At 42.1% G+C, this 26,740-nt stretch overlaps 1 protein-coding gene across 3 annotated transcripts in view; it reads right to left on the bottom strand.

Annotated features, from left to right (window-relative positions):
- The window catches only part of cep63 (centrosomal protein 63), a 120,596-nt gene that overhangs the window by 40,231 nt on the left and 53,625 nt on the right, over positions 1–26,740 (bottom strand). For 2 of the 3 annotated variants that reach the window (XM_060834347.1, XM_060834348.1), the window contains 2 exons: positions 22,565–22,819; positions 12,534–12,679 (listed from right to left, as the gene is read on the bottom strand). In XM_060834347.1, coding sequence (XP_060690330.1) covers positions 12,534–12,679; positions 22,565–22,819 — 401 coding nt within the window. The remainder of the gene's footprint in view (positions 1–12,533; positions 12,680–22,564; positions 22,820–26,740) is intronic. The other variant, XM_060834349.1, reaches the window with a different exon arrangement.

Raw genomic sequence — 26,740 nt, 5'->3', positions numbered from 1 at the left:
TTTGTCAGGAAAAAAATCCATATTGTTCACTAATTGCCTGGCACTTGTACGTCACAAATGTCACTTGCCACTGATCAGCCCAAGCCTGAATGTTGTCCAGGTCTTGTTGCATTTGGTCATGCTTCAGTATCTGAGGAGAGCTGAACATGACCAATAGATGTTCCCACTTCTGACCTTATGATGGAATGAAGCTCATTGATGAAACTGTTGAAAATGGCTGGGTCTGGGACATGACTTGGAGAAATGCTTGTAATGACGTCCTGGAACTGAAATGATTGACTTCCAACAACCACAATTACCTTCCTTTGTCCTAGGTATGACTCCAACTAGAGAGCAGGTTTCCTCAGTTCCCTGAATTCGGTTTTGCGAGATTTCTTGATGCAACACTCAGTCAAATGCTGCTTTGATATCCAGGCCTATTATCCTCACTTCCCTGTTGGAATTTAAATCTTTTGTCCATTTGAGGACCAAGACTGCAATGATGTCATGAGTTAAGTGGCCTTAGTATGAACTAAACTGAACATAAGTGATCGAATTATTGGTAAGCTAAATGCTTTATGATATCATTGTCAATGGTCTCTTTCATGAATTTGCTTATGAGTGAGAGTGCATATAACTTGGAGTGCATTCAATTGATTGAAGATTAGTATCTGTAGTGCTAATCTAATGTTTCAGCCTCATCTTTTGCACTGATTGTGGAGGAAGGAGTTATTTGTGAAGCTGTTTTAATTATTCATCACCATTCATGACTGGATATGTCAGGACTGCAGTGCTTGGACTTGATTTGCTGCCTATGGTATTGCTTACAACTATCGAATGCATGTCGTTTTTGCTGGGCGATAGCCCAGTGGTATTATTGCTGGACTGTTAATCCAGAGACCCAGGTAATGTTCAAGGGACCATGGCAGATGTGGAATTCGAATTCAGTAAGAAATCAATCTGGAATTAAGAGTCTAATAATAACCATTGTCGATTGTCAGAAAAAAACCACTGGGGTCACTAAGGTCCTTTAGGTAAGGAAACTGCCATCCTCACCTGGTTTAGACTAAATGTGACTCCAGACCCACAGTAATGTGGTCATCTGTTAACTACCCTCTGGGATGAATAATAAATGCTGGCCTAGCTAGTGACATTTCCATCCCATGAATGAATTTAAAAATGTAATCTTGGGCTGGAGCTCAGGAGATTATTACAAATAAACTCAATTTAATTCATCAGTCTTTCTCTCATTCCTTGCCATGTTCTTGCCTGCCTTATCAATTTAATTTGCTCTCTTTAATTTCTGTAGCAGTCTCAAACTTCTCTCTTATCTCACTCTTGTCCCATTCCTCTGCCAGCCTAGTTTAAATCCTCTCTAGTAGCTCTGGCAAATGGACATCGGTCTCCCTCCAGTTCAGGAGCAACCCTTCCCTCTTGTACAAATCACTTCTGCCCCAAAAGAAATCCCAGCGATCTACAAATCTGTTTCCCTCGTCAGCCACGGATTCATCTGTCCTATTCATGTATTCCTGCTCTCACGAGCACATGGCACCAGGAGTAATCCAGAGATCACTAAGTGTCCCTTCCGTCTTTCTTCCGGTAAAATGGATGGGAGTAGGATGCTCCAGCCAGAGTTTACCCCACCTCCCGTTTTCCTTACTTTTTTCCTCCCTCTTTTCCTCCTTTCTGTGGTTTTCTTCTCCTTCTTTGTCTGCTCAGACTGTCAGCCTCGGGTACCCGGTCCCAGCCCGTGAAGTGGGGTCGGCAGTCCAAAGTGGGGATGCCAGCAACCAGTGGCCCAGAGCATAGCATGGTGGCAGCCAACAGTCAGATTTATTAACTACTTTTTGCACCAGTGCCCCAGTCTCTATTGATTGGTGTACGTGGAATGCCCAAATCCATTTGCTGCTGTACTGTTCTTAACCTTTACCCATTTGCCTTCGGTGGATCACATCACCATTCCGCACAACAAACAGCCATAGAGTTTCCAAAGTCAGTCTCTGCCTTTTTGGACCTGCCAGTTTCTATCTAACCAGCTTCCCATATATCCTAAATAGCAGCCATCTGCAAAGCTGGATCTATAACACTCTTCCTTCATTCAAGATATAAACAGACGTGGTAAACAGCCAAAGCCACACAACAGACCTTGAGAACTCTGCCTGTCATATGTTGCCAATTCCCATTTTCCCTACACTGTTGCGATCTAACCATTTATCAGTGGACATCGCAAGGTTGCATCCAATTCCATATATTTTCATTTCTTTCTGATAACTCCTTGTAATGGACTGTATTAATTTCTTTCTGTAAATCCAAACTAACTCTGCAGGGGCATGGGAAGCTGGATTGTAGCTTTAGGGTACAGGACCTTGAGTGTAGGGAGATTAGGAACATGGCATCGATCTCGAAGGAGGGTGCCTGTAAACAGGAAGGTGGCTTGAAGTGCGCATACTTCAACGCCAGAAGTATAAGAAATAAGGTAGGTGAACTTGCAGCGTGGGTTGGTACCTGGGACTTCGATGTCGTGGCCATTACAGAGACGTGGGTAGAACAGGGACAGGAATGGCTGTTGCAGGTTCCAGGGTTTAAATGTTTTAGTAGGGTCAGAGGTGGGGGTAAAAGAGGGGGAGGTGTGGCATTGCTTGTCAAGGATAGTATTACAGCAGTGGAAAGGACGATAGAGGAAGACTTGCCATCTGAGGTAGTTTGGGCTGAGGTTAGGAATAGGAAAAGTGAGGTCACCCTGTTAGGAGTTTTCTACAGGCCTCCTAATAGTCTGAGAGACGTAAAGGAAAGTATTGCGAGGATGATTCAGGAGAAGAGTGAAAGTAGTAGGGTGGTTGTTATGGGGGACTTTAACTTCCCAGATATTGACTGGGAAAGCTATAGCTCGAGTTCGTTAGATGGGTCGGTGTTTGTCCAATGTGTGCAGGAGGGTTTCCTGACACAATATGTAGACAGGCCAACAAGAGGTGAGGCTATACTGGATTTGGTTCTAGGTAATGAACCAGGCCAGGTGTTAGACTTGGAGGTAGGTGAGCACTTCGGGGACAGTGACCACAACTCGGTGACTTTTACTCTAGTGATGGAGAGGGATAAGTGTGCACTGCAGGGCAGGAGTTATAGCTGGGGACAGGGAAATTATGATGCGGCGAGGCATGACTTAGGATGCGTGGATTGGAAAAATAGGCTTCAAGGGAAGGACACAAATGAAATGTGGAGCTTGTTCAAGGAGCAGCTATTGGGTGTCCTTGATAAATATGTACCAGACAGGCAAGGAGTAAAGGGTCTTGTGAGGGAGCCGTGGTTTAATAAGAAATTGGAATCCCTTGTGAAAAGGAAGAGGGCAGCCTATGTAAAGATGAGGCGTGAAAGTTCAGTTGGGGCGATTGAGAGTTATAAGGTAGCCAGGAAGGATCTAAAGAGAGAGCTAAGAGCAGCCAGAAGGGGACATGAAAAGTTCTTAGTTGGTAGGATTAGGGAAAACCCAAAGGCTTTCTATAGGTATGTCAGGAATAAAAGGATGACGAGGGTAGGTATCGGTCCAGTCAAGGATAGTAGAGGGAAGTTGCGCGTGGAGGCGGAGGAGATTGGAGAGACACTAAATCAATACTTTTCGTCAGTATTTACTCAGGAACAGGACATTGTTGCTGATGTGAATATTGAGTCACAAGTGATTAGAATGGATGGCTTTGAGGTATGTAGGGAAGAGGTCCGGGGAATACTGGAAAGGGTGAAAATAGATAAGTCCCCTGGGCCTGATGGCATTTATCCTAGGATCCTCTGGGAAGCTAGGGAGGAGATAGCAGAGCCATTGGCCTTGATTTTTATGTCGTCATTGTCTACAGGAATAGTGCCAGAAGACTGGAGGATAGCGAATGTGGTCCCCTTGTTCAAGAAGGAGAGTAGGGATAGTCCTAGTAACTATAGGCCAGTGAGTCTCACTTCTGTTGTGGGCAAAGTCTTAGAGAGAATTGTAAGGGATAGGATTTTTGAACATCTGGATAGGAATAATGTGATCAAGGATAGTCAGCATGGTCTTGTGAAGGGCAGGTCGTGCCTCACAAACCTTATTGAGTTCTTTGAGAAGGTGGCCAAGGAAGTGGACGAGGGTAAAGCAGTTGATGTAGTGTGTATGGATTTTAGTAAGGCGTTCGATAAGGTACCCCATGGTAGGCTACTGCAAAAATTACGGAGGTATGGCATTGAGGGTGCATTAGAGGTTTGGATTAGGAATTGGCTGGCTGGAAGGAGACAGAGGGTAATAGTTGATGGTATAGGTTCATCTTGGAGTGCAGTTACTAGCGGTGTTCCACAAGGATCTGTTTTGGGACCATTGCTGTTTGTCATTTTTATAAATGACCTGGAGGAGGGGCTTGAAGGCTGGATGAGCAAATTTGCGGATGATACGAAAGTCGGTGGAGTTGTGGACAGCGAAGAAGGATATGGCAGGTTACAGCGGGATATACATAAGTTGCAGAACTGGGCAGAAAGGTGCAAATGGAGTTCAATGTAGCTAAGTGTGAAGTCATTCACTTTGGTAGGAGTAACAAGAAGATGGATTACTGGGCTAATGGTAGGCTACTTGGTAGTGTGGATGAGCAGAGGGATCTTGGTGTCCATGTACACAGATCTCTGAAAGTTGCCACCCAGGTAAATAGTGTTGTGAAGAAGGCATATGGTGTACTGGGCTTTATTGGTAGAGGAATTGAGTTCCGGAGTCCTGAGGTCATGTTGCAGTTGTATAAGACTCTGGTGCGGCCTCATCTGGAGTACTGTGTGCAGTTTTGGTCGCCATACTATAGGAAGGATGTGGAGGCATTGGATCGGGTGCAGAGGAGATTTACCAGGATGTTGCCTGGCATGGTAGGAAGATCGTATGAGGAAAGGCTGAGGCACTTGGGGCTGTTCTCATTGGAGAAAAGAAGGTTTGGGGAGATTTGATAGAGGTGTACAAGATGATTAGGGGTTTAGATAGGGTTGACAGTGAGAACCTTTTTCCGCTAATGGAGCCAGCTGTTACTAGGGGACACAGCTTTAAATTAAGGGGAGGTTGGTATAGGACAGATGTTAGGGGTAGATTCTTTACTCAGCGGGTTGAGAGTTCATGGAATGCCCTGCCAGTAGCAGTGGTGGACTCTCCCTCTTTATGGTCATTTAAGCGGGCATTGGATAAGCATATGGAGGTTATTGGGCTAGTGTAGGTTAGGTAGGCTTCGGTCGGCACAACATCGAGGGCCGAAGGGCCTGTACTGCGCTGTATTTTTCTATGTTCTGTGTTCTACGGACAACACTCATCAACACTACTCTACACCATGACTTCTTGAAAACAGCGTAATGCATTTGTTAGACATGGCCTACCCAGTACCAACTCATGTCAACATTCTGGCTGTATTATACTCCCCTAAGTGCTTTGTCACACTGACTCAACAACAGTTCCTAGTAACCTTCCTACAATTCTCACTTAACTGACAATATCTATAGTTATAGGTTTTTCTCTTCTTGAATAATAGAATGTCATTTGTAATTTTCCAATCAATACACACAATTCTTGAATCTAGAGTGCATTATGACTAACACATTTGCCATTTTACTTATTTCTTTTAATAACACAATGCAATATTACTCAAGTATAATGAAGTGTCAACTTAACACAGAATATAGAACATTATGACGCAGTACTGGCCCTCGATGCTGTGCCAACCTGTGGAACCAATCTAAAGCATATCCATCGTATATTATTCCATTTTCAGCCATACGTCTATCCAACGACCATTTAAATGCCCTTAAAGTTGGCAAGTCTATTACTGTTGCAGGCAGTGCATTCCATGCCCCTACTACTATCTGAGTAAAGAAACTTACCTCTGGCATCTGTCCAATATCTATCGCCCCTCAATTTAAAGCTATGCCCTCTCATGCTCGCCATCACCATCCAAGGAAAAAAGCTCTCCCTGTCCCACCCTATCTAACCCTCTTATTATCTTACACCTTAATTAAGTCACCTCTCAACCTCCTTCTCTCTAATGAAAACAGCCTTAAGTCCCTCACCCTTTCCGCGTAAGATCTTCCCTCCATACCAGGCAACATCCTAGTAATCTCCTCTAAACCCTCTCCAAAGCTTCCACATCCTTCCTATAATGCCATGACCAGAACTGTACACAATAATCCAAGTGCAGCAGCACCAGAGTTTTGTACAGCTGCAGCATGACATCATGGCTTTTAAACTCATTCCCTCTACCAATAAAAGCTAACACACTGTATGCCTTCTTAACAAGGCAAAAGTGAGGACTGCAGATGCTGGAAACCAGAGTCTAGATTAAAGTGGTGCTGGAAAAGCACATCAGGTAAGGCAGCATTCGAGGAGCAGGAAAATCTATGTTTTGGGCAAAAGCCCTTCATCAGGAATAGGACTGTGTCTATTGATTGGAAAATTGCAAATGGCATTCTATTTCTGATGAAGGGCTTTTGCCCTAAATGTTGATTTTCCTGCTCCTCAGATGCTGCCCGACCTGCTGTGCTTTTCCAGCACCACTCTAATCTAAACTCTGCCTTCTTAACAAGCCTATCAATCTGGGTAGCAACTTTCAGGGATCTACACAGATTTCTCTGCTCATCTACAGTACCAAGAATCTTATCATTTGCCCAGTACTCTGCATGCCTGTTGCTCCTTCCAAAGTGAATCACCTCACACTTTTCCACATTAAACTCCATTTGCCACCTCTCAACCCAGCTCTGCAGCTTATCTATGTCTTTCTGTAACCAGCAACATCCTTCAGCACTATCCACAACTCCACCACCTTAGTGTCACCCGCAAACTTACTAACTCATCCTTCTATGTCCTCATTTAGGTCATTTATAAAAATGACAAAAGGGTTATAAGAGGTAGGATTTATAATCATCTAGAGAGGAATAAGTTGATTAGGGATAGTCAACGGGGTTTTGTGAAGAGTAGGTCGTGCCTCACAAACCTTATTGAGGTCTTTGAGATAGTCACTAAACAGGTAGTTGAGGCCATAGCTGTTAATGTGGTGTATATTTCAGTAAGGCGTTTGATAAGATTCTCCACAGTAGGCTATTGCACAAAGTACAGAGGCATGGGATTGAGGGTGATCAAAACAGATTCTTGTGGTACCCCACTAGTAACTGAACTCCAGGATGAACATTTCCCATCAACCACCACCCTCTGTCTTCTTACAACTAGCCAATTTCTGATCCAAACCGTATATCACCCTCAATCCCATGCCTCTGTACTTTGTGCAATAGCCTACTGTGGAGAATCTTACCAAACGCCTTTCTGAAATATACACCACATTAACAGCTATGGCCTCAACTACCTGTTTAGTGACTATCTCAAAGACCTCAATAAGGTTTGTGAGGCACGACCTACCCTTCACAAAACCCCGTTGACTATCCCTAATCAACTTATTCCTCTCTAGATGATTATAAATCCTACCTCTTATAACCCTTTCCAACACTTTACCCCAATTGAAGTAAAGCTCACTGGTCTATAATTTCCAGGGATGTCTCTACTCCGTTTCTTGAACAAAGGGGACATTTACTATCTTCTAGTCTTCTGGCACTATTCCTGTAGACAATGATGACAGAAAGATCAAAGCCAAAAGCTCAGCAATCTCCTCCCTGGCTTCCCAGAGAATCCTAAAATAGATCCCATCCAGCTCAGGGGACTTGCCTATTTTCACACTTTCCAGAACTGCTAACACCTCCTTATGAACCTCAATTCAGTCTGGTCTAGTAGGCTGTATCTCATTATTCTCCGCAACACTGTGGTCTTTTCCCTATATGAATACTGATGAAAAATATTCGTTTAGGACCATCTCCTATCTCCTTGGACTCCATGCACAATTTCCTACAACTATCCTTGATTGGCCCTAATCTTTCTGTACTCATTCTTTTATTCTTGATATACCTTTAGAAAACTTTAAGGTTTTCCTTGATCCTACCTGCCAATGACTTCTCATGTCTCCTCCTGGCTTGTCTTAGCTGTATTGTTAGATTTTTCCTGGTTACCATGTAACTCTCATACACCCTAACTGAGCCTTAATGTCTCATCTGTACATACGCCTCCTTCTTCCTCTTGACAAGAAATTCAACATCTTTCATAAACCACGGCTCCCTCGCTCGACCACTTCCTCCCTGCCTGTCAGTGCATACTTGTCCAGGATACACAGTAACTGTTCCTTAAAGAAGTTCCACATTTCAATTGTGCCCATCACCTGCAGTTTCCTTCCCTATCCTATGCATCCTAAATCTTGCCCAATCGCATCATAATTGCCTTTCTCCCAGCAATAACTCGCGTCTTGCAATATCTACCTACCTCTTTCTATCGCTAAAGTAAACATAGCCGAATTGTGGTCATTATCACCAAAGAGCTCACCTACCCCCAAATCTAACACCTGGCCTGGTTCATTACCAGTACCAAATCCAATGTTGCCTCGCCCCTTGTTGCCCTGTCTACATATTGTGGCAGAAAACGCTCATGCACACATTGGATGAAAACTGACCAATCTAAATTACTTAAACTATAGTATTTCCAGACAATATTTGGAAAGTTAAAGTTGCCCATAACAATTACTCTGTTACTCTCACTCCTATCCAGATTTAGCTTTGCTATCCTTTCCACTACATCTCTGGAACTATTTGGAGGCCTATAGAAAACTCCCAACAGGGTGATCTTGCCTTTCCTGTTTCTTACCCCAGCCCATACTATCTCAGTAGGCGAGTCCTCAAAATGTTCTTTCCATCACCATAATAGAAAAAACAAAGAAAATTTACAACCCAGGAACAGGCCCTTCGGCCCTCCAAGCCTGAGCCAATCCAAATCGATCGGCGGCACGGTGGCACAGTGGTTAGCACTGCTGCCTCACAGCACCAGAGACCCGGGTTCAATTCCCGACTCAGGCGACTGACTGTGTGGAGTTTGCACATTCTCCCCGTGTCTGCGTGGGTTTCCTCCGGGTACTCCGGTTTCCTCCCACAGTCCAAAGATGTGCAGGTCAGGTGAATTGGCCATGCTAAATTGCCCATAGTGTTAGATAAGGGGTAAATGTAGGGGAATGGGTGGGTTGCGCTTCGGCGGGTCGGTGTGGACTGGTTGGGCCGAAGGGCCTGTTTCCACACTGTAAGTAATCTGTAAGTAATCTAATCTAATCTAAAAAAAATGTACTGTCTAAACCTGTCGGTCAATTCCTAAGCATTTGTATCCCTCTACTCATTCATCTGTCCAGACGCATCTTAAATTAATCTACCGTGCCTGCCTCTACCACCTCTGCTGGCAACACGTTCCAAACGCTCAGCACCTGCTATGTGAAGTACTTGCCATGTGTATCCCCCTTAAACTTTTCATCTATCACCTTGAAAGCATGACCTCTCGTTATTGAATGCTTCACCCTAGGAAAAAGCTTGTCTCTATCCACCCTGTCTATACCCTTCATGATTTTGTAAACCTCAATCAGGTCCCCCCTCAATCTCCTTTCTTCTAGTGAAAATAAACCTAACCTACTCAACCTCTCTTCATAGCTAGCAACTTCCATACCAGTCATCATCCTCGCAAACCTTCTCTGCACCCTCTCCAAAACATCCACATTCTTTTGGTAATGTAGCGACCAGAACTAATACTATCTTTGACTAGCAATGCTACACCACCCCCTCTTTTACCATCTTCTCTGTTCTTACTGAAACATCTATATCCCGGAACCATTGCATCAACCATTCCTGTCCCTGCTCTATCCATGTCTACGAAATGGCCACAATATCAAAGTCTTAGGTACCAACCTATGCTGCAAGTTCACCCACCTTATTCCGGCTGCTCCTGACACACTTCAAAACACCTTCCTGCTTGTCGGTGAACTCTTGTGACCTTGAAACCTCATTGCTGACCTCACTCTCTCAATCACCCGGACACTGGAACTACAATTTTAGTTCCCATCCGCCTGCTGAATTAGTTTAAACCCTCCCAAAGAGCATTAGCAAACTTCAACCCCGCCCCACGCCCCCCCCCCCCCCCAATCCAGGATATTGATACCCCTCTGGTCCAGGTAGACACCATCCTGTTTGTTGAGGTACCACCTACCCCAGAATGACTTATTCAACTGACACAAAGATTGTTAGTAATGCTCACTATTTTAGATTAGATTAGATTACTTACAGTGTGGAAACAGGCCCTTCGGCCCAACAAGTCCACACCGACCCGCCGAAGCGCAATTCACCCATACCCCTACATATACCCCTTACCTAACACTACGGGCAATTTAGCATGGCCAATTCACCTGACCCGCACATCTTTGGACTGTGGGAGGAAACCGGAGCACCCGGAGGAAACCCACGCAGACACGGGGAGAACGTGCAAACTCCACACAGTCAGTCGCCTGAGGTGGGAATTGAACCGAGGTGCCTGGCGCTGTGAGGCAGCAGTGCTAACCACTGTGCCACCGTGCCGCCAGATATATTTCATGCAACTTCTTTGCATGGATGCAGTATAGAAAGATGAGAAGGCCATATTGAATAGGCTTCTCAAAACTCACGTACCTAAAGAGAGACACAAATTTTAAGGATTTTTTACAACCTTGTCATCAAGATAAAACTCCCAATTCAATTGCCTTTCTTTCAAAGGATTTGAAACAATGGAACAACTTATCTTTTAAAATTTAATGTTTTCAATACAGTAGAATCTTGACTATCCAAATGAGATGGGCAGGGAGTATTTTGTTCAGATAACCAGAAACAGCGGTAATTTATGATGCTGGTTATCCTGCAATGCATACTATAATGCCGTTTTACTGACAACTGAATGCTGAATTGCCTAATACCGTTTTCACGGAACCTTGAGTCTTGTACAGATCATCAGAAATTTGGATAATTGAGGTTTGGCTCATCGAAGTTCTACTGTAGGGCCTGTCCTTGGTAATGAAGTACGTTAAAGTGCACCTGGGTGAAAGCAGCATCAAGACAGAGTTTGTCACTCAAAGTTTTAACCATCTTACAAATGCTAAGGTCATAAGGGCAACACATTTACATTTAGGGGAGGTGATGGCTCAATGGTAGTATCACAGGACTATTAATCCAGAGATCCACATAACGTTCTGGGAACCTGAGTTCGAATCCCACCAAGGCAGGTGCTGGAATTTGAATTCAATAAAAATCTGGAATTAAGAACCTAATGACGACCATGGGTGTACTGCCAATTGTTGGAAAAATGTGGCCTTAGGCATCAACACCCTCATGCCATGAATGAATAAAGATAACCCTTGATCAGATTAGATAAAAATATTTCAAAGTGAACTCCTTTAAATCTATCAAACACAACAGGCCCCAGTGCAAAATAAATGCTGATATGTAGCTTTTGATGCATAGGTTGAGCAAACATTATTGTGCAGGGTACTGGATAAACTGCCTACATTACAAATAGTGCAAAGGGGTCTTTCTTCCCTGCTCTGAAGGACCAGGGTCCTTCCCTGCCCGTCTCATTTGGATAATCGAGGTTCTACTGTATTGAGAGTTCTGAATCTTGGAGCAGAACTTGAAAATGTGGTGTTAAAATGAGTAGTGTTTAGTCACAACAGCAACAAAACAAAGGATCCAAGAATATGGTGTTATACTTTTGTCACCAAGTGCTTTCACTTGGTGACAAAAAATTAGGAAAGAGCTGCATTTATAGAAGACATTACGAGATCTCAGGGCATTCCAAGGTGCTACCTGAAATGCTCCTGAAGCGTTGTAATGAAGACAATATAGTAGCTTTTTTATGCACACCAAGTTTCCATAAAAAGCAATGCATTATAGCAAAGAACTGCAGCTCTACATTTTAGGGAAATATTTCAGTTTTTTGTTTTATTTATTCAAGGGATGAGAGTGCAATTGGCTAGACCAGCATTTGTTGACCATCCCTAAATGCCCAGAGGGCAGTTAAGAATTAACAGGTTGCAGTGCAGACATAGCAGTGATCTGATTAACATCTATAAAATTTCGACTGGACAGGATTGCACTCATGTGGACAATTCCTTTCAAATAAATTAGGTTGAGGCACAAATTAGCTAAGGCTAAACCAAGATTAGATATCAGAAAGTAAATACAGAATAATTACAGTGCAAACTGAGACCACTCGGTCCATAATGTTTGGTACCATTCACCCTCTCTCAGAGATAGGCTTTTGACTGATTGATTGAGCTTCTTCAAGTAGAAACAGAACCTGCCTGAGCGAGTTGGAGACCATCTTGTACTAGAGTTTTGAACTGCATAGAATTAAGAAGGTCAGAGTGATCCCCATAACTAGTTTCATCACTTGATGTTAGAATTGAATTTGCTCACTTTTTTTAAACGTAATTCCCAAATTGACCTGATTTTAACCCTCTCCCAGGAGACTGCAAACTTTTCAGATGCAGTCAAGGAATTGCTGTCCAATGGTGTATGAGATGCAGTCTTCGGTACACTCCAGATGCGGCAGCAAGCCTTTTCTTGAGGTAATATTCTTAGCCAGCTAATGCTATCACACTGCCAAAATCATTTCAATTGACAATATCATCCTTGCAATCGCTGGTTACCTGGCAGTTTTCTCCTTCGCTTGCAGTAATTCATTACACCGGACCAATTCTTTGTACAGTTGCTCCTGGTGAAGATCTTTACTCCGAATGATATTTTCTTGTGCTTGGAGTTTACTCTTTAGTTCTTCATTTTCCTCCACTGATTTCTAGTAACCAAACAAAATACAAAATTTAACTAAATTATAATCTGGACTCTTTATAAAATTAAGAGTTTAAAGGTAACACAATAAAAATGATATGAGAAACATTACATGCAAATTTGATTTCACACTTAAAATCCCACTGATTTTCCAGAGAAGAACATAAACATTAGGAGTAGGAGGGAACTGCACTGTTGTACTGCCTTAAAATTCAAAAATCTATTACTATCATTCTTGAGTATATGCAATGACTAAGCATTTGTAAACTTCTAGGCAGAGAATTTCAAAGGTTTGCAATCCTCTGACTCTACCTCATTCTTACTACTTAGGAGGAAATTCACACCATTATATCTTTAAGTTTCAGATTCCAAAAACAGTCTCTCAGCGTCTACTCTATCACATCCTCTCAAAATGTTGTGTAAGATCACCTCACTCTCTGGATGCTACAGTCTTTTTTTGGAATTCAAGATGGCACTATGGGCATTGCATTTATTGCCCATCACTATTCACTCTGGAGAAAGTGATGGTACTTTCTTGAACCACTCCAATTTTTATTTTGGATGTAGGGACACCCACGGTTGCTTTAGATCCTGCAGCTGCTTGATGTACTTGCTAAGGCATTTGAGGGCAGTTAGGAGTTAAGTACATTGTTATAGGTCTGGAGCCACAAGCAGGGCAGACTTACCTATCAGTGACCAGACTGGTCTTTGTGACAATCAACAGTGGGTACTTGGTAGTAGACTCAGGAACATTTAAGCTACTCTTGGACAGCCACATGGATGATAGTAAAATACAGCGTATGAAAGTGAGTTTGATCTTAGATAGGATAAAAGATCAGCACAACATCAAAGGCTGAACAACCTATGTGTGCTGCACTTTTCTATGTTACCACTGTGCCACTCAGGTTGTAAATAATTGTGGCTACAATACTGATTTTTGTAAGTATTAATAACCTGTCAAACTGAAATTGCCCTATTTATTTCTAATTTATTTTGTCATTCAACCCACGCTTATATGTTATCCTCAACCAAATGAACCCTTACCTTAGAACATAAAACAGTAGGCACAGTACAGGTCCTTTGGCCCACAATGTTGTTTAGATTAGATTAGATTACTTAGTGTGGAAACAGGCCCTTCGACCCAACAAGTGCACACCGACCCGCCGAAGCGCAACCCACCCATACCCCCACATTTACCCCTTACCTAACACTAGGGGCAATTTAGCATGGTCAATTCACCTGACCTGCACATCTTTGGACTGCGGGAGGAAACCGGAGCACCCGGAGGAAACCCACGCAGACACAGGGAGAACGTGCAAACTCCACACAGTCAGTCGCCTGAGGCGGGAATTGAACCCAGGTCTCTGGCGCTGTGAGGCAGCAGTGCTAACCACTGTACTACTGTGCCGCTCAGTTGTGCTAAGGATTTGTCTTAATCGAAGATCATTCTAACCTATATACCCTCAATTTACTGCCGTCCATGTGCTTGTCCACTCGCTTAAATGTCCCCAATGTCTCTGAGTTTACTACCACCACTGGCAGTGCATTCCACTCACCCACCACTCTTGGCATAAAGAACCGACCTCTGACGTCTCCTCTATACCTTCCTCCAATCACTTTGAAATTATGACCCCTTGTGACAGCCATTTCTGCCCTGGGGGAAAGTCTCTGGCTATCTACTCTATCATGCTTCTTATTACCTTGTACACCTCTATCAAGTCATCGCTCTTCCTTCTTCTCACCAGTGTGAAAAGCCTAACCTCACTCAACCTCTCTTCATAAGACAAGCCCTTCAATCCAGGCAGCATTCTGGTAAAGTCTCCTCTACACCCTCTGTAAAGCATCTACATCTTTCCTATGATGAGGAGACCAGAACTGGACACAATATTCCAAGTGTGGTCTGAACAGAGTTTTATAGAGATCAGCAAAACCTCATGGCTCTTAATTCCCCTGTTAATGAAAGCCAAAACATCATAACCCTTCTTAACAACCTGTCAACTTGGGTGGCAGCTTGGAAGGATCTATGTACGTGCACCCCTCTGTTCCTCCACACTGCGAGAATCCTGTCTTTAACCCTGTATTCAGCATTCAAATTGGATCTTCCAAAATGAATCACTTTGCATTTATTCAGGCTGAACTCCATCTGCCACTTCGCAGCCCAGCTTTGCATCCTGTCGCTGTTTTGTTGTAGCCTGCAACAGCCCTTGACACGATCTACAACACCAGCGACCTTTGTGTCATCGGCAATACCAGGAAACAGGCAGATGGGCTACCGTCAGGGGACGGAAAGGGAATAGGCAGGCAGTGCAGGAATCCCTTGTGACTGTTCCCCTCAACATACTGTTTTGGATACTGTTGGGGGGATGACTTATCAGGGGTAGCAATGGGGTACAGGTCTCTGGCACAGAGTCTGTCCTTGCTGCTCAGAAATGGAGGGAGGATAGCATTAGTCATTGGGGACGCCATAGTTAGGGGAAAGACAGGAGATTCTGTGGGAACAAGAGAGAGTCACATTTGGTGTGTTGCCTCCCAAGTGCAAAATTCCGCGATGTCTTGGATCGTGTTTTCAGGATCCTTAAGGGAGAGGGTGAACAGCCTCAAGTCATGTTCCACATAGGCACCAATGACATAGGTAGGAAAAGGGATGGGAATGTAAGGCAGAAATTCAAGGAGATAGGATGGAAGCTGAAAGCTAGAACAAACAGAATTGTTATCTCTGGTTTGTTACCCATGCCACGTACTAGCGAGGCGAGGAATAAGGAGAGAGAGCAATTGAACACGTGGCTACAGGAATGATGCGGGAGGGAGGGTTTCATCCACCTGGAAAACTGGGGCTCATTCCAGGTTAGGTGTGACCTCTACAAACGAGATGGTCTATACCTGAACCAGAGGGGTACCAATATTCTGGGGGGAAATTTTCTAATGCTCTTTGGGAGGGTTTAAACTAATTCAGCAGGGGGGATGAGAACCTGAATTGTAGCTCCATTGTACAGGAGGTTGAGAGGATGTTTCAGTAAAAACTGGGAAGGTGGTAAAACAGGGGGACGTGAGGCATTATTAGTGAAGGATAGGATTACAGTGGCAGAAAGGATACTGGGCCGGATGGGATCTATCCTAGGATTCTCTGGGAAGCCAGGGAAGAGATTGCTGAGTCTTTGGCTTTGATTTTTATGTCAACATTGTCTCCAGGAATAGTGCCAGAAGACTGGAGAACAGCAAATGTTGTGCTCTTGCTCAAGAAGGGAAGTAGAGACAATCCTGATAATTATAGACAAGTGAGCCTTACTTCAATTGTGGGTGAAGTATTTGTGGAAAGGGTTACAAGAGATAAGGTTTATAATCATCTCGAAAGGAATAATTTGATTAGGGATAGTCAACAGGGTTTTGTGAAGGGTAGGTCGTGCCCCAAAAACTTTACCGAGTTCCTTGAGAAGGTGACCAAACAGGCAGATGAGGGCAAAGCGGTTGATGTGGTGTATATGAATGTGGTGTAAGGGATTTGATAAGGTGCCCCACAGTAGACTATTGCACAAAATATAGAGGCATGGGATTGAGGGTGATTTAGTAGTTTGGATCAGAAATTGGCTAGCTGAAAGACAATAGAGTGTGTGACTGATGGGAAATGCTAATCCTGGAGTTCAGTTAGTAGTGGATCTGTTTTGGGGACACTGCTGTTTGATATTTTTATAAATCACCTAGGTGAGGGCGTGTAAGGATTGGTTAGTAAATTTGCGAATGACATTAAGGCTGATGGAGTTGTGGAAGGCTATTGTTGAGCTGCAGAGCTGGACTGAGAGGTGACAAATGGAGTTTAATGCAGAAAAATGGGAGGTGATTCACTTTGGAATGAGTAAAGGAATAAGGAGTACTGGGCTAATGGTAAGATACTTAGTAGTGTGCATGAGCAGAGAGATCTTGATGTCAATGCGCATAGATCCCTGAAAGTTGCCACCCAGGGTTGTTAAGAAGGTGTACGGCGTGTTAGCTTTTATTGGTAGATGAATCCTGTTTCAAAGCCACAAGGTCATGATGCAGGTGTACAAAACCCTAGTTGGGCCACACTTGACATATGGCGTACTGTTCTGGCCACCTCATTATAGGAAGGACATGGAAACTTTGGAAAGGGTACAGAGGAGATTTACAAGAATGCTGCCTGGTATGGAGGGAAGGTCTTATGAAGAAATGCTGAGGGACTTGAGGCTGTTTTCGTTAGAGAGAAGAAAGTTAAGAGGTGACTTAATAGAGACATACAAGATGACCAGAAGATTATATATATATATATATGGTGGACACCTTGGATTGAGATGGCCTACACACAGGGACGTAGCTTTAAATTGAGGGATGATAGATACAGGACAGATATCAAACAGAAGGATCTTTACTCAGAGCAGCAAGGGAGTGGAATGCCCTGCCTCCAACAGTAGTAGACCTGCCAACTTGGAGGGCATTTAAATGGCTATTGGATAAATATATGGATGATAATGGAATAGTATAGGGCTTCAGAGTGGTTTTATAGGTCGGCGCAACATCGAGAGCCAGAAGGCCTGGTACTGCGCTGTAATCTTCTGTGTTCTATAATGGAGAAGACCTTGGGATTTTCCCTAATCTTACTTGCCAAGCTTTTTTTCATTTCCCCTTCTAGCTCTCTAAATAAATCCAATTCTTTCAACAACAGCAACAAATCCACTTTCTGTGTTAGTAACAGCTCTACAGAAACAAATTAATTGCTTTTCAAAAGGCACTACAATACTTACTTCAATAGCCCTTCCTAGTAATTACAAATCTTTGACCTTTGAGTGTTAAGACTCAAAGCTTTTACTGCTGGGAAATACTTGTGTGGAGGTATAATTTGCCATAATGCCAAAATCCAAACCCTAAAATCGCTGAATAAACTGCTGACACATTATGGAAAAATTTGGCAGTTAAGATAAAAATGGGCAATAGTTAAGAAGCCAGGAGCTCCACTGTACCAAGAATATATCATTACAAAGTGAGATAGAGACCAGTCAATCTCCCAGATCTAATTCACTATTCAGACCCCAATTCCATAACCCTCAAGAAAAACCTATCAAGCTCAGATTTGATGTTTTCAGCTGCCCTCCAGCGAAACAAAAGAAACTTGTCAAGAAAAAGCAGAAGAAAATCAGGAAGGAGAAAAGGAAAATAAAAGAGGAACAGTCTGCATTAATGCAAAATTAGAGCTTATTGCTTTAACAAGATATTAAAATCATATATTATCAATGTTCATAACCACAGAATTTAAAAATCAAGTCGAGGATCATTAATAATCATGATTTGAAGGTTTTAGATGTTTGTGTCTGTAATAAAGGTTGCTCCAATAAAATGATGAGTCAAAGTTGATCATTTTGTAGGACATGGCATAAAGCCTGATAACGCAAAAGTAAAAAAATTACTTTTATATTGTGGAAACCTTTCATACCTCAATTTCATAGCAACATGAAATAACAGAAGCACCCTCGTCAGCATTTACACAGGTACTGGATAAAACAGGAAAGCTCACAAACCCAATATGCTCTCAAAACATTTAAAATTTGATCCTTTTGAAATTATGATAAAATTTAGTGGAGTTTGATAATATACAAAACTCAAAAATCAGGAAATGGGCTTCAAGCTGCATATTTACAAAAGCTTGCATTTACATAGTCTTTCCAACTTCAGTCGTTACTTGTGTTACTAACAATGCAAGCAGCAAACTCCTATAAATAGCAACACATTTGTTAGCAATCATCTCTTTTCGTGAGTTCTTTGAGGGATAAATATTGGCCAGGATATTGGGGAGAACTCCACTGCTGTTTCAATTTAGTGCCACAAGACCTGTTATATCTACCAAAAAAGCAGATAGGGCATTAGAGTAATGTTACACCCGAAATATAGTACATCCAACAATGTAGTACTCCCTTTTTACTGCACTAATGGCGTGGGCTGGGCATTGCGTTTTAAATCACTGGTGGCAAAACGACAATCAATTGACACACACAAGATGACTCCTGAAACTAAATTACAATGAATATATATTTTAGTTCCTACAGGACAATGTTTCCAATGGTAGCACAATCTTCTTAGATGTCATTCTCCATGTATAAGCCCAGCATCAACCATGAAGGGCACTGAAATCAACTGTGCATTCATCTTCAACAGAAGGCATAGCATAGAGTTACTAGGCCAATGGCAGAGCTTGACTGAATGGACAGAGATAGATAAAAGGAATGTTGAATGATGGGAAATAGTTCAGGACACCAATTTAATGTCAAATGTCAAAGAAGTAACAGTCCAAACATTAGCTGAACCACATGAATCCAAAAGGTCTCACATTCAGTAGGACTATATGATTACAAACCATTTGAATATCCTGGACTGGGGGGAAAAAGGGTGGGGGGGGGTTGGATTTAACATCAGTCAAGCTTCCTGCTCACTATTTAAAGCTTGTTGCAAAGCTCTGAGCATGGGCATCTGGTTAGAACAGTGAGACAGACTTGCACGTGATGACTTAAACAGCCTACCACCCATTACATAGACTCATGCGTGACAAGAAAACATGTGGGCAAGGTAACAAAGTATAATCATTGCCCACTTTCTTTAGGTTCACATAATCTTGTAAATGGCAAGGGACAAATGGAACTGTAGTGGGCGGCATGGTGGCACAGTGGTTAGCACTGCTGCCTCACAGCGCCTGAGACTCGGGTTCAATTCCCGACTCAGGCGACTGACTGTGTGGAGTTTGCACATTCTCCCCGTGTCTGCGTGGGTTTCCTCCGGGTGCTCCGGTTTCCTCCCACAGTCCAAAGATGTGCGAGTCAGGTGAATTGGCCATGCTAAATTGCCCGTAGTGTTAGGTGGGGTAAATGTAGGGGTATGGGTGGGTTGCACTTCGGCGGGTCGGTGTGGACTTGTTGGGCCGAAGGACCTGTTTCCGGGTTTCTAATCTAATCTAACTATCCAAAACAATAACTCAGAATGAACTGAAGTTTTAGATCACATTCTAGGCATTTCACTTTAGGATTTGAAACCTTTAGAGAGGGTGCAGAATGATTCCAGGATTGATCAAAAACCAGCCTAACTGAACTTTGAGAAGCTGGGATTACTTTCCTACAAAAACGTTTGCAGGCGATTTGATAGATGCTCACAATCCTGAGGGATCTAGATTATTTAGAGAAACAATTATGTCACCAGCAAGCTTGGAGATTTACATTTAGTCCCTTCAACTAACATTAACACATATTGTGAATAGCTTGGGTCTCACTAATCACTACCTGTAATTTGGAAAAGGACCTGTTCATTCCAATTCTTTGTTTCCTGTCTGCCAACCAGTTCTCTATCTATACCAATACAGAACCTCCAATTCCTTCTTCTTCAACCCTATGACTCTAATGTTACATGCTAATCACTTTTGTAGGATCTTAACCACATCCACCTGCTCTTCCTTATCAATTTCTTTAGTTACATTCTCAAAATATTCGCCAAGCACGATTCCTCTTTCGTGGGATCAAGCATCATGTCACACAACAGATCCAAGCTTGTTGGTGAGACAGAAACCAAGACAACTTTTCTTTGTAGATAGAGTTTATTGCTTACTCAGTCTTTTAGCTACTTCTCCATACCAACGCCTAGAATATTTGTCTCTAGATTACTAGTCCTGTTATATTACCACTTCTCCAATAAAACTAACAAAATATCCATGAAGATGTTATCTTTAAGGTGTTGTATTAATAAGCATTAATGATCTCTGTACATGCAGCAAGAACATACAGGGAATAAAATGGCAACACACCCAACTCAGCTTCAGTTTTAAAAAATCAGCTCAAGCTATTGTCATTTATTGGTTGCCCTGTCAGACACACATACCTTGATTTTGCATTGAATCAAAAATTTTAACCATTTGTTTGTCAAATCGGAGAGAGGTATTCACAAATAATGTGTTCAGACATTTTGGACATGATTACACATGCAAGAAGTGAAACTATCACTGTATTCTAACAGATGAAAGGCTTAACAATCAATTTTTCAATGTATAATTTCAGTTACATCACACTGTAAATTTTTGCTATAAATTCTGTGTTACAATCGAGCCTTCCACTATCACCTGATGAAGGAGCGTCGCTCCGAAAGCTAGTGTGCTTCCAATTAAACCTGTTGGACTATAATCTGGTGTTGTGTGATTTTTAACTTTAGACATTTTGGAGACATCTTTGGAGCAAATAGGACTTAAACCCAAGTCTTCTGGCTCAGACACAGGATCTCCACCATTATGCTACATGTGCCAGGGATATACTGAAAAAGGGTTAATTGATTACCTGACTATGACATTAGGATCTAAGAATTACCTATAGGTCAGAAGGTTTCAAGTCCCAACTGTGCCAGAGATGTGTCATAACAAGAGTAAATAAGTTAAATTTTTTAAAAATTAGGTTCAAGAAATGTCTACATTTCCTGGGACTAGCATTGGGAATAGCAACCAAGAAGGATAAATTGTTAGGTAATTGCAGCCTGTACTTTCTGCTTGATACATGAAAACATTATTGCTGTTTCCACTTTAGCAGACCCACCAGACTACTTAATGGGTCACAGAAAGGGCTTTCTTGAATGTTGTGTGTCATCATGAACTGATGTGACCCAAATCAGAGATATTTCATAGACATCCACCATGATAGTGCTAACTGTAGCAGCAGACTTTATATGGATATGACTGTTGGTGAATGTGTCTCAATTGTCAAAGTGGGATGTCAGAGAGCCCTCAGGGTGAAGACCTACTTGGATAAAATGTGAGATTGCAAGTGTTACGCAAAAAGTAAATGGAAGTTCTTGTAATTACACATCTTTGCTGTGTTAACTACTAAAGTGACATGTACCTATTTATTTGGAAAACTCTGATAAAAGCTTTAAAGTGTATTGCTTTTAGTGGTTTATTACAGTCGAAGATGTTAAAAAGTAAAATTTTGTCCATCAGTTTTCTTTCCCCTATTGGTGGCATGAAGACTTCTCTCTTTTTGAATGTTATGAATTGTTCAGTTGACAGCCATTATATACACTAAGTATGAAGTCAGGTTATTGTTGAAAAGGTTATTACATCAAATTGCCTTGAATTATAAACCCATCCACTAATTCAACTAAAAGGACTTTGGATATTCAACTTGATATGGATGTGCTACAATTCCAAAGAGTTGGAACTCTTGTTTCATTAGATTTTGTACCCATAGTAATAAAACATTTTTAAAATGAAACTTGATTAGCTGCTCCAATACAATGATGCTGTAGATGTAGACCACTCTTAAATTTTCAAGCCAGAAGTAATACAAGTCTTTGTTTCATTGCTTCCAGCATTGAAACTGCAAAACGTAACTTGCAATGACTGCTTGTACGCAAACTTTAGGGGTATTACTAATGTGATCATGATTTGGCCTTTTAATAACACATCTTGAGAGAACACAAACAGGGTGTATCCTATTGCTACCAAGTGTACATGCCTGCATCATCAAAAAAGGCTGTACACCCCTTCTTTCCACTGGACTCTACTTGAAAGCAAAATGTTTCTTATTACTCCAAACCCATAATAATGGAAACACAAAGATTTCTAATACAGAAGGAGGACATTGGATTAAATATCAGAGTGCAATACTCCTTACATTGGAGTATGGTTTGCTCCATAAGTTAACTTCCAATCAGAAAATTAGCCACATTCAATCAATTTCAAGCTCTGGACCCAGCTTTCTGTAAAATACTTTAACAGCTCCTTTTGTTATTTTAAAATTCACTATGACCCAATTGTTTCCGTGGGAGAGCAAACTTGATTTCAATTTGTAAATAGATTTTAAAGTACCACAATTTTTCACAAAGGGAAATAACTTATATCACAATTAAATTTGAATGCTCCAACCTGTATGAGTTGCTGCAATTGTTGCAGTTCTTCCTGCAAAAGTTGCTGTCCCTCTTTAAATTGCTGGTTCGCACCCTTCAGTTCATCCACTGTCATGTTCAGCCTCTCCATAGTCATGTCATTTACACAGATTGTGTCATTGGCTCGTTCCAACTGGCTCCTCAGGTGCTGCATTTCTGATTGGTTGGTTAGCTCAGTCTGCTCAATGAGCTGTTTCTGACCATTGAGCTGAGTCTGATATTTTACAGTCTGTTGCTGATGAAGGACACAAACAGAAGAAGGCCTCAGAACAAATCAGGCAAGAGCAAGTGCACAGATGGAACTGAAATTATACCAGCTGGGCAATTAAAATAATCACTATATTCAGGTCAAATCACAGCAGAATGCTCCAAGCAGTCTAATGAGTCAAACAGCCCACATCACTTACAATGCACGTAGGAAAGTCTTGCAGAGAGATGTTATTTAAGGGGAAAACAAAGTGTTCAGAACTTGTCTCCATCAAAAATAGAAATTGAGACCATTTTACATTTTTATTTAGTCACATGTTCAGATCACAGGTGTAAAGGTTTTCTGGTTGGTGGCGAGGTGTAACAGGGCAGGATTTCTAGGCAGTGTTTGACAGCGGAATCACTGATGGGCTGTGCAACTGCAGCTTTTCTGAAAAAGTCAATTCAACAGGGAGCAGCAGCACAGGTGTTTGAATGCACATCACATGACACTAGGCTATAGTGCAACTGGTCTATTTAAAATCAGAAGCTTTCAGAGCACTGCTCCTTTGTCAGGTCAAGTGTAGCCAATTTAATTTTAAATCCCTTCAAACACTGCTCAAATTTCATGACTGATATTCACGAGCAATCAAAAAATCGTGATACTGCTTTCTGAAGTGTAGGAAACAACAAGCTTTCCGTGGCAAACCAAAGGAATAAAGTATAACCCAACCTTCAACTTAGCCTCCTTAGCTTCTAACATTGGCAGACAGAAATAAAGGACCTGGTGCCCATGCAGTCTGCTGTACTGAGCACAAGGAACACTTCTGAATATTTTTCTGATACAATTTTCAGCTCCTGTCTTTGCTCTTTTCATTGTCTGCAACTCTGCTCATTTCTATTTCCCAGACTCCAGGTCTTGCCCATCATTTACACCAGGTTTTCTGCCAAAAGAAAATTCATACGGTGGCTGCTGAAATTTTGGTCTGCTATTCAACTGCTTCATGTTTAAAGAAATCTGTTCTTTCTAGAACTGCCCTCCCTTTACTGTTACCTGCTGAGTTTCAAGATTTCAGGATTGGCTTCTCAGCTTTACCCGGATAGATGGCTTTCTTTTCCTGGGCTGAAGGTCATTCCTCCATTTGCTTCTGAGCCTTACTTTGACTTCCACTTTCACTATTGCTTTGCACTGAACTCTCACTCACTGCTGCACTCCCTCTATTCCAGCATCTGATTTGTTTTTGGGGTCAGTTTATTCTTCATCCACAGAGAATTTTTCATTAGCTCTGACCTGTTGCTTTAGGCTCCCATTCTGTTCCAGATTCTGCACTGTTATTTTCAATTTACTGTAGCTGCTAACTCGTCACCTTTCTGGGTTGAAGAAGCTGCTCTTACTCCTATAGTTAGTGCTGACCAGATGTGCTTCTTGGCTCCTTTCAGCTGCTATTGTGACCAGCTCCCTCAATTGCACCCACGCTGGTATAAAAGGTTTGAAGTCAATGCCTGTCATTCTTGCTTTCAAATCCCTCCATGCCTCACCCAATTCTCTCAGTGTAACTTCTACCAAACTATAACCCTTCGAAATATTTTCACTCCACTGATTCTGATCTCAAACATCATCAACTTCAAGCACTCTCTCCTCCCTGGCTGAGACTTCAGGCACATGAGCTCCGAGATGTAGCTTTCTTTGCTTCTCTTTCCAGCTTTAACATACTTCTTAAGACCAATCTTGCATGACCTATTATTTCATGTAACTATGGTGTTGGTTCACAATATGGCTTTCCTTTCATACAGACTATTCTAAACACATCCAGCATTCTGTTTTCTTCTTCAGGGCCCCTTTCAGCCTCTTCATTCCTATGCTCTCATATTCTTATTACCCAGTCATGACCACCTTTCATTTTACACTTCTTAGTGCCCTAATTCCTAGCCACAACACACCAGCTCCTGTATCTCTCTAATCTCCTGACCAAGGTGTTGAGCTTGGCTCTTCTACAGAATCTTAAAGGAGCCTGCCACAACAGGGCCCCGCATTTAAGGAAAGGTACACTGGCAATGGAGTCAGTTGGAGGACATTCACTAGCTTGATTCTAGATATGCAGTGACTGTCTGATGAAGAGTGGTTGAGTAGGAAGGGCCTATACTCATTGCAGGTGAGAAGAATGAAAGATGACCACATTGAAACATACAAGACTCTTACTAGATTTAACAGAGTAGCTGCAGAGAACATAATCTCAGACTAAGTGGTTACATATTTGAGACGGAATGAAAAGAAATTGTTTCTCTCAAATGGTCACATACCCCTGAATATTTAGTTTCTAGCTTTGATCTTCTTGTAATGGTTTCAAGAACATATTCATTTATTTGCATTTGTGCTATTAATTCATTTATTTCTTTCCAAAAATTACACACATTGATTTTGTCTTTTTACCTTTCTCTACCACTCCCCTACCTCTGTGACTCTACTTACTGTTGTTTTGCTATCTTTGTCTACTCTGTTCCTTCCTTTTCCATTCTGGGTATCGTTATCCAAATAGCTGTGCTGTAAAAATATCATTTCCTCTACCTTCCTAACCTTACATTTCTCATTTCCAAAAATGTCCTCCCACTCTAATTAGAGTACTAATAACACCAAGATCATGGGTTCATTCCCCATCCTGACCAAGTATCGGATGGAGTTCGCATGTGGCAGGTTTGCACTTGCAGGGACTGTGTTTATGGTGGCTCAGCGATTAGCACTGTTGCCTTACAGCACCAGGGATCTGGGTTTGATCCCAGCTTCTGGTGTCTGTATGGAGTTTGCACATTCTCCCTGTGTCTGCATGGGTTTCCTCTGGGTGCTCCGGTTTCCTCCCACAGTGCAAAGAATGTGCAGGTTAGGTAATTTGGCCATGCTAAATTGCCCATAGTGTTCATGGATGTGTAGGTTAGGTGCATTAGTAAATATAGAGTAATAGGGTAGGGGAATGGGTCTGGGTGGGTTACTCTTTGGAGGGTTGGCATAGACTTGTTGGGCTAAAGGGCCTATTTCCACGCTGTAGGAATTCTACCTTCTATCTATAAGATTAAAACTATCTCTACAGCTTAGTTATTTGACTTTCCAGGACACTGCTCCCAGCATGACTCCCTTCTACTCCAGTACAAGTTCCCATGCCCACGAACTGTGAACCAGTCATCCCATACCAATTTCTGAGCCACACATTTCAGTTTCTTTACCCAAGCCTGTTTGACATTATGACCTTGAACATTCTGCTTTTTAATTTAGATTCTCACTGTTCAAATTCTATCAACAGAATTTCCTTTCTTGTCCTATCAATGTACCTGGTACCAATGTGGATGACTCTTCCCTCCCTCCTCCAAGATATTCTCCAGCCTCAACGAGACGTCCTTAACACTGGCACTAGCATGGCAACCTTCAGGATTCCTGCTTACAATTGCAGAGAAACGTATCTGTCCCCTAACACAACAATATTCCTATTTTCTCCTCTCCAACTGAATATTTCCCTATACCAAGATTTCTTGGTTAGTTTGCACGTCCTCCCTACAGTCCCACTGTTATCCACACAGCTTGCAAGAACTTTGTAACCACTAAACAACTGCAGAGGCAAAGGCTCCTCAATTATAACCGCAAGGTTTTCATACCTGCCTCATGTGCAGGCACACCCTCCTTCCTGATCACAGACCAATTCTGAATTACTTACTCTGAAGGATATGACCGATCTATGAAGCAAAGAGTTCAGATAACTTTCTCCTTCCCTAATGTAGTGCCGATTCTGCAGCTCAGACCCCAGCTCCTCATTTGGGATCTAAAGTTCTTCAGGCTGCAAACATTTGCTATAGATGTGGTCACTCTGGATCACATTGCTGTCCAGCAACCCCCATAAGTTGCAGTAATAACATGTCACCTTTTCAGCCATCACGATCGCATTTGATTTAGTTTATAAATTAATGACTCTAAATTTCTTGATCT

This window comes from Hemiscyllium ocellatum, chromosome 13 (genome assembly GCF_020745735.1).
Source record: "Hemiscyllium ocellatum isolate sHemOce1 chromosome 13, sHemOce1.pat.X.cur, whole genome shotgun sequence".
Lineage (NCBI taxonomy): Eukaryota > Metazoa > Chordata > Chondrichthyes > Orectolobiformes > Hemiscylliidae > Hemiscyllium > Hemiscyllium ocellatum.
This window is presented reverse-complemented; position numbering and strand designations above follow the sequence as displayed.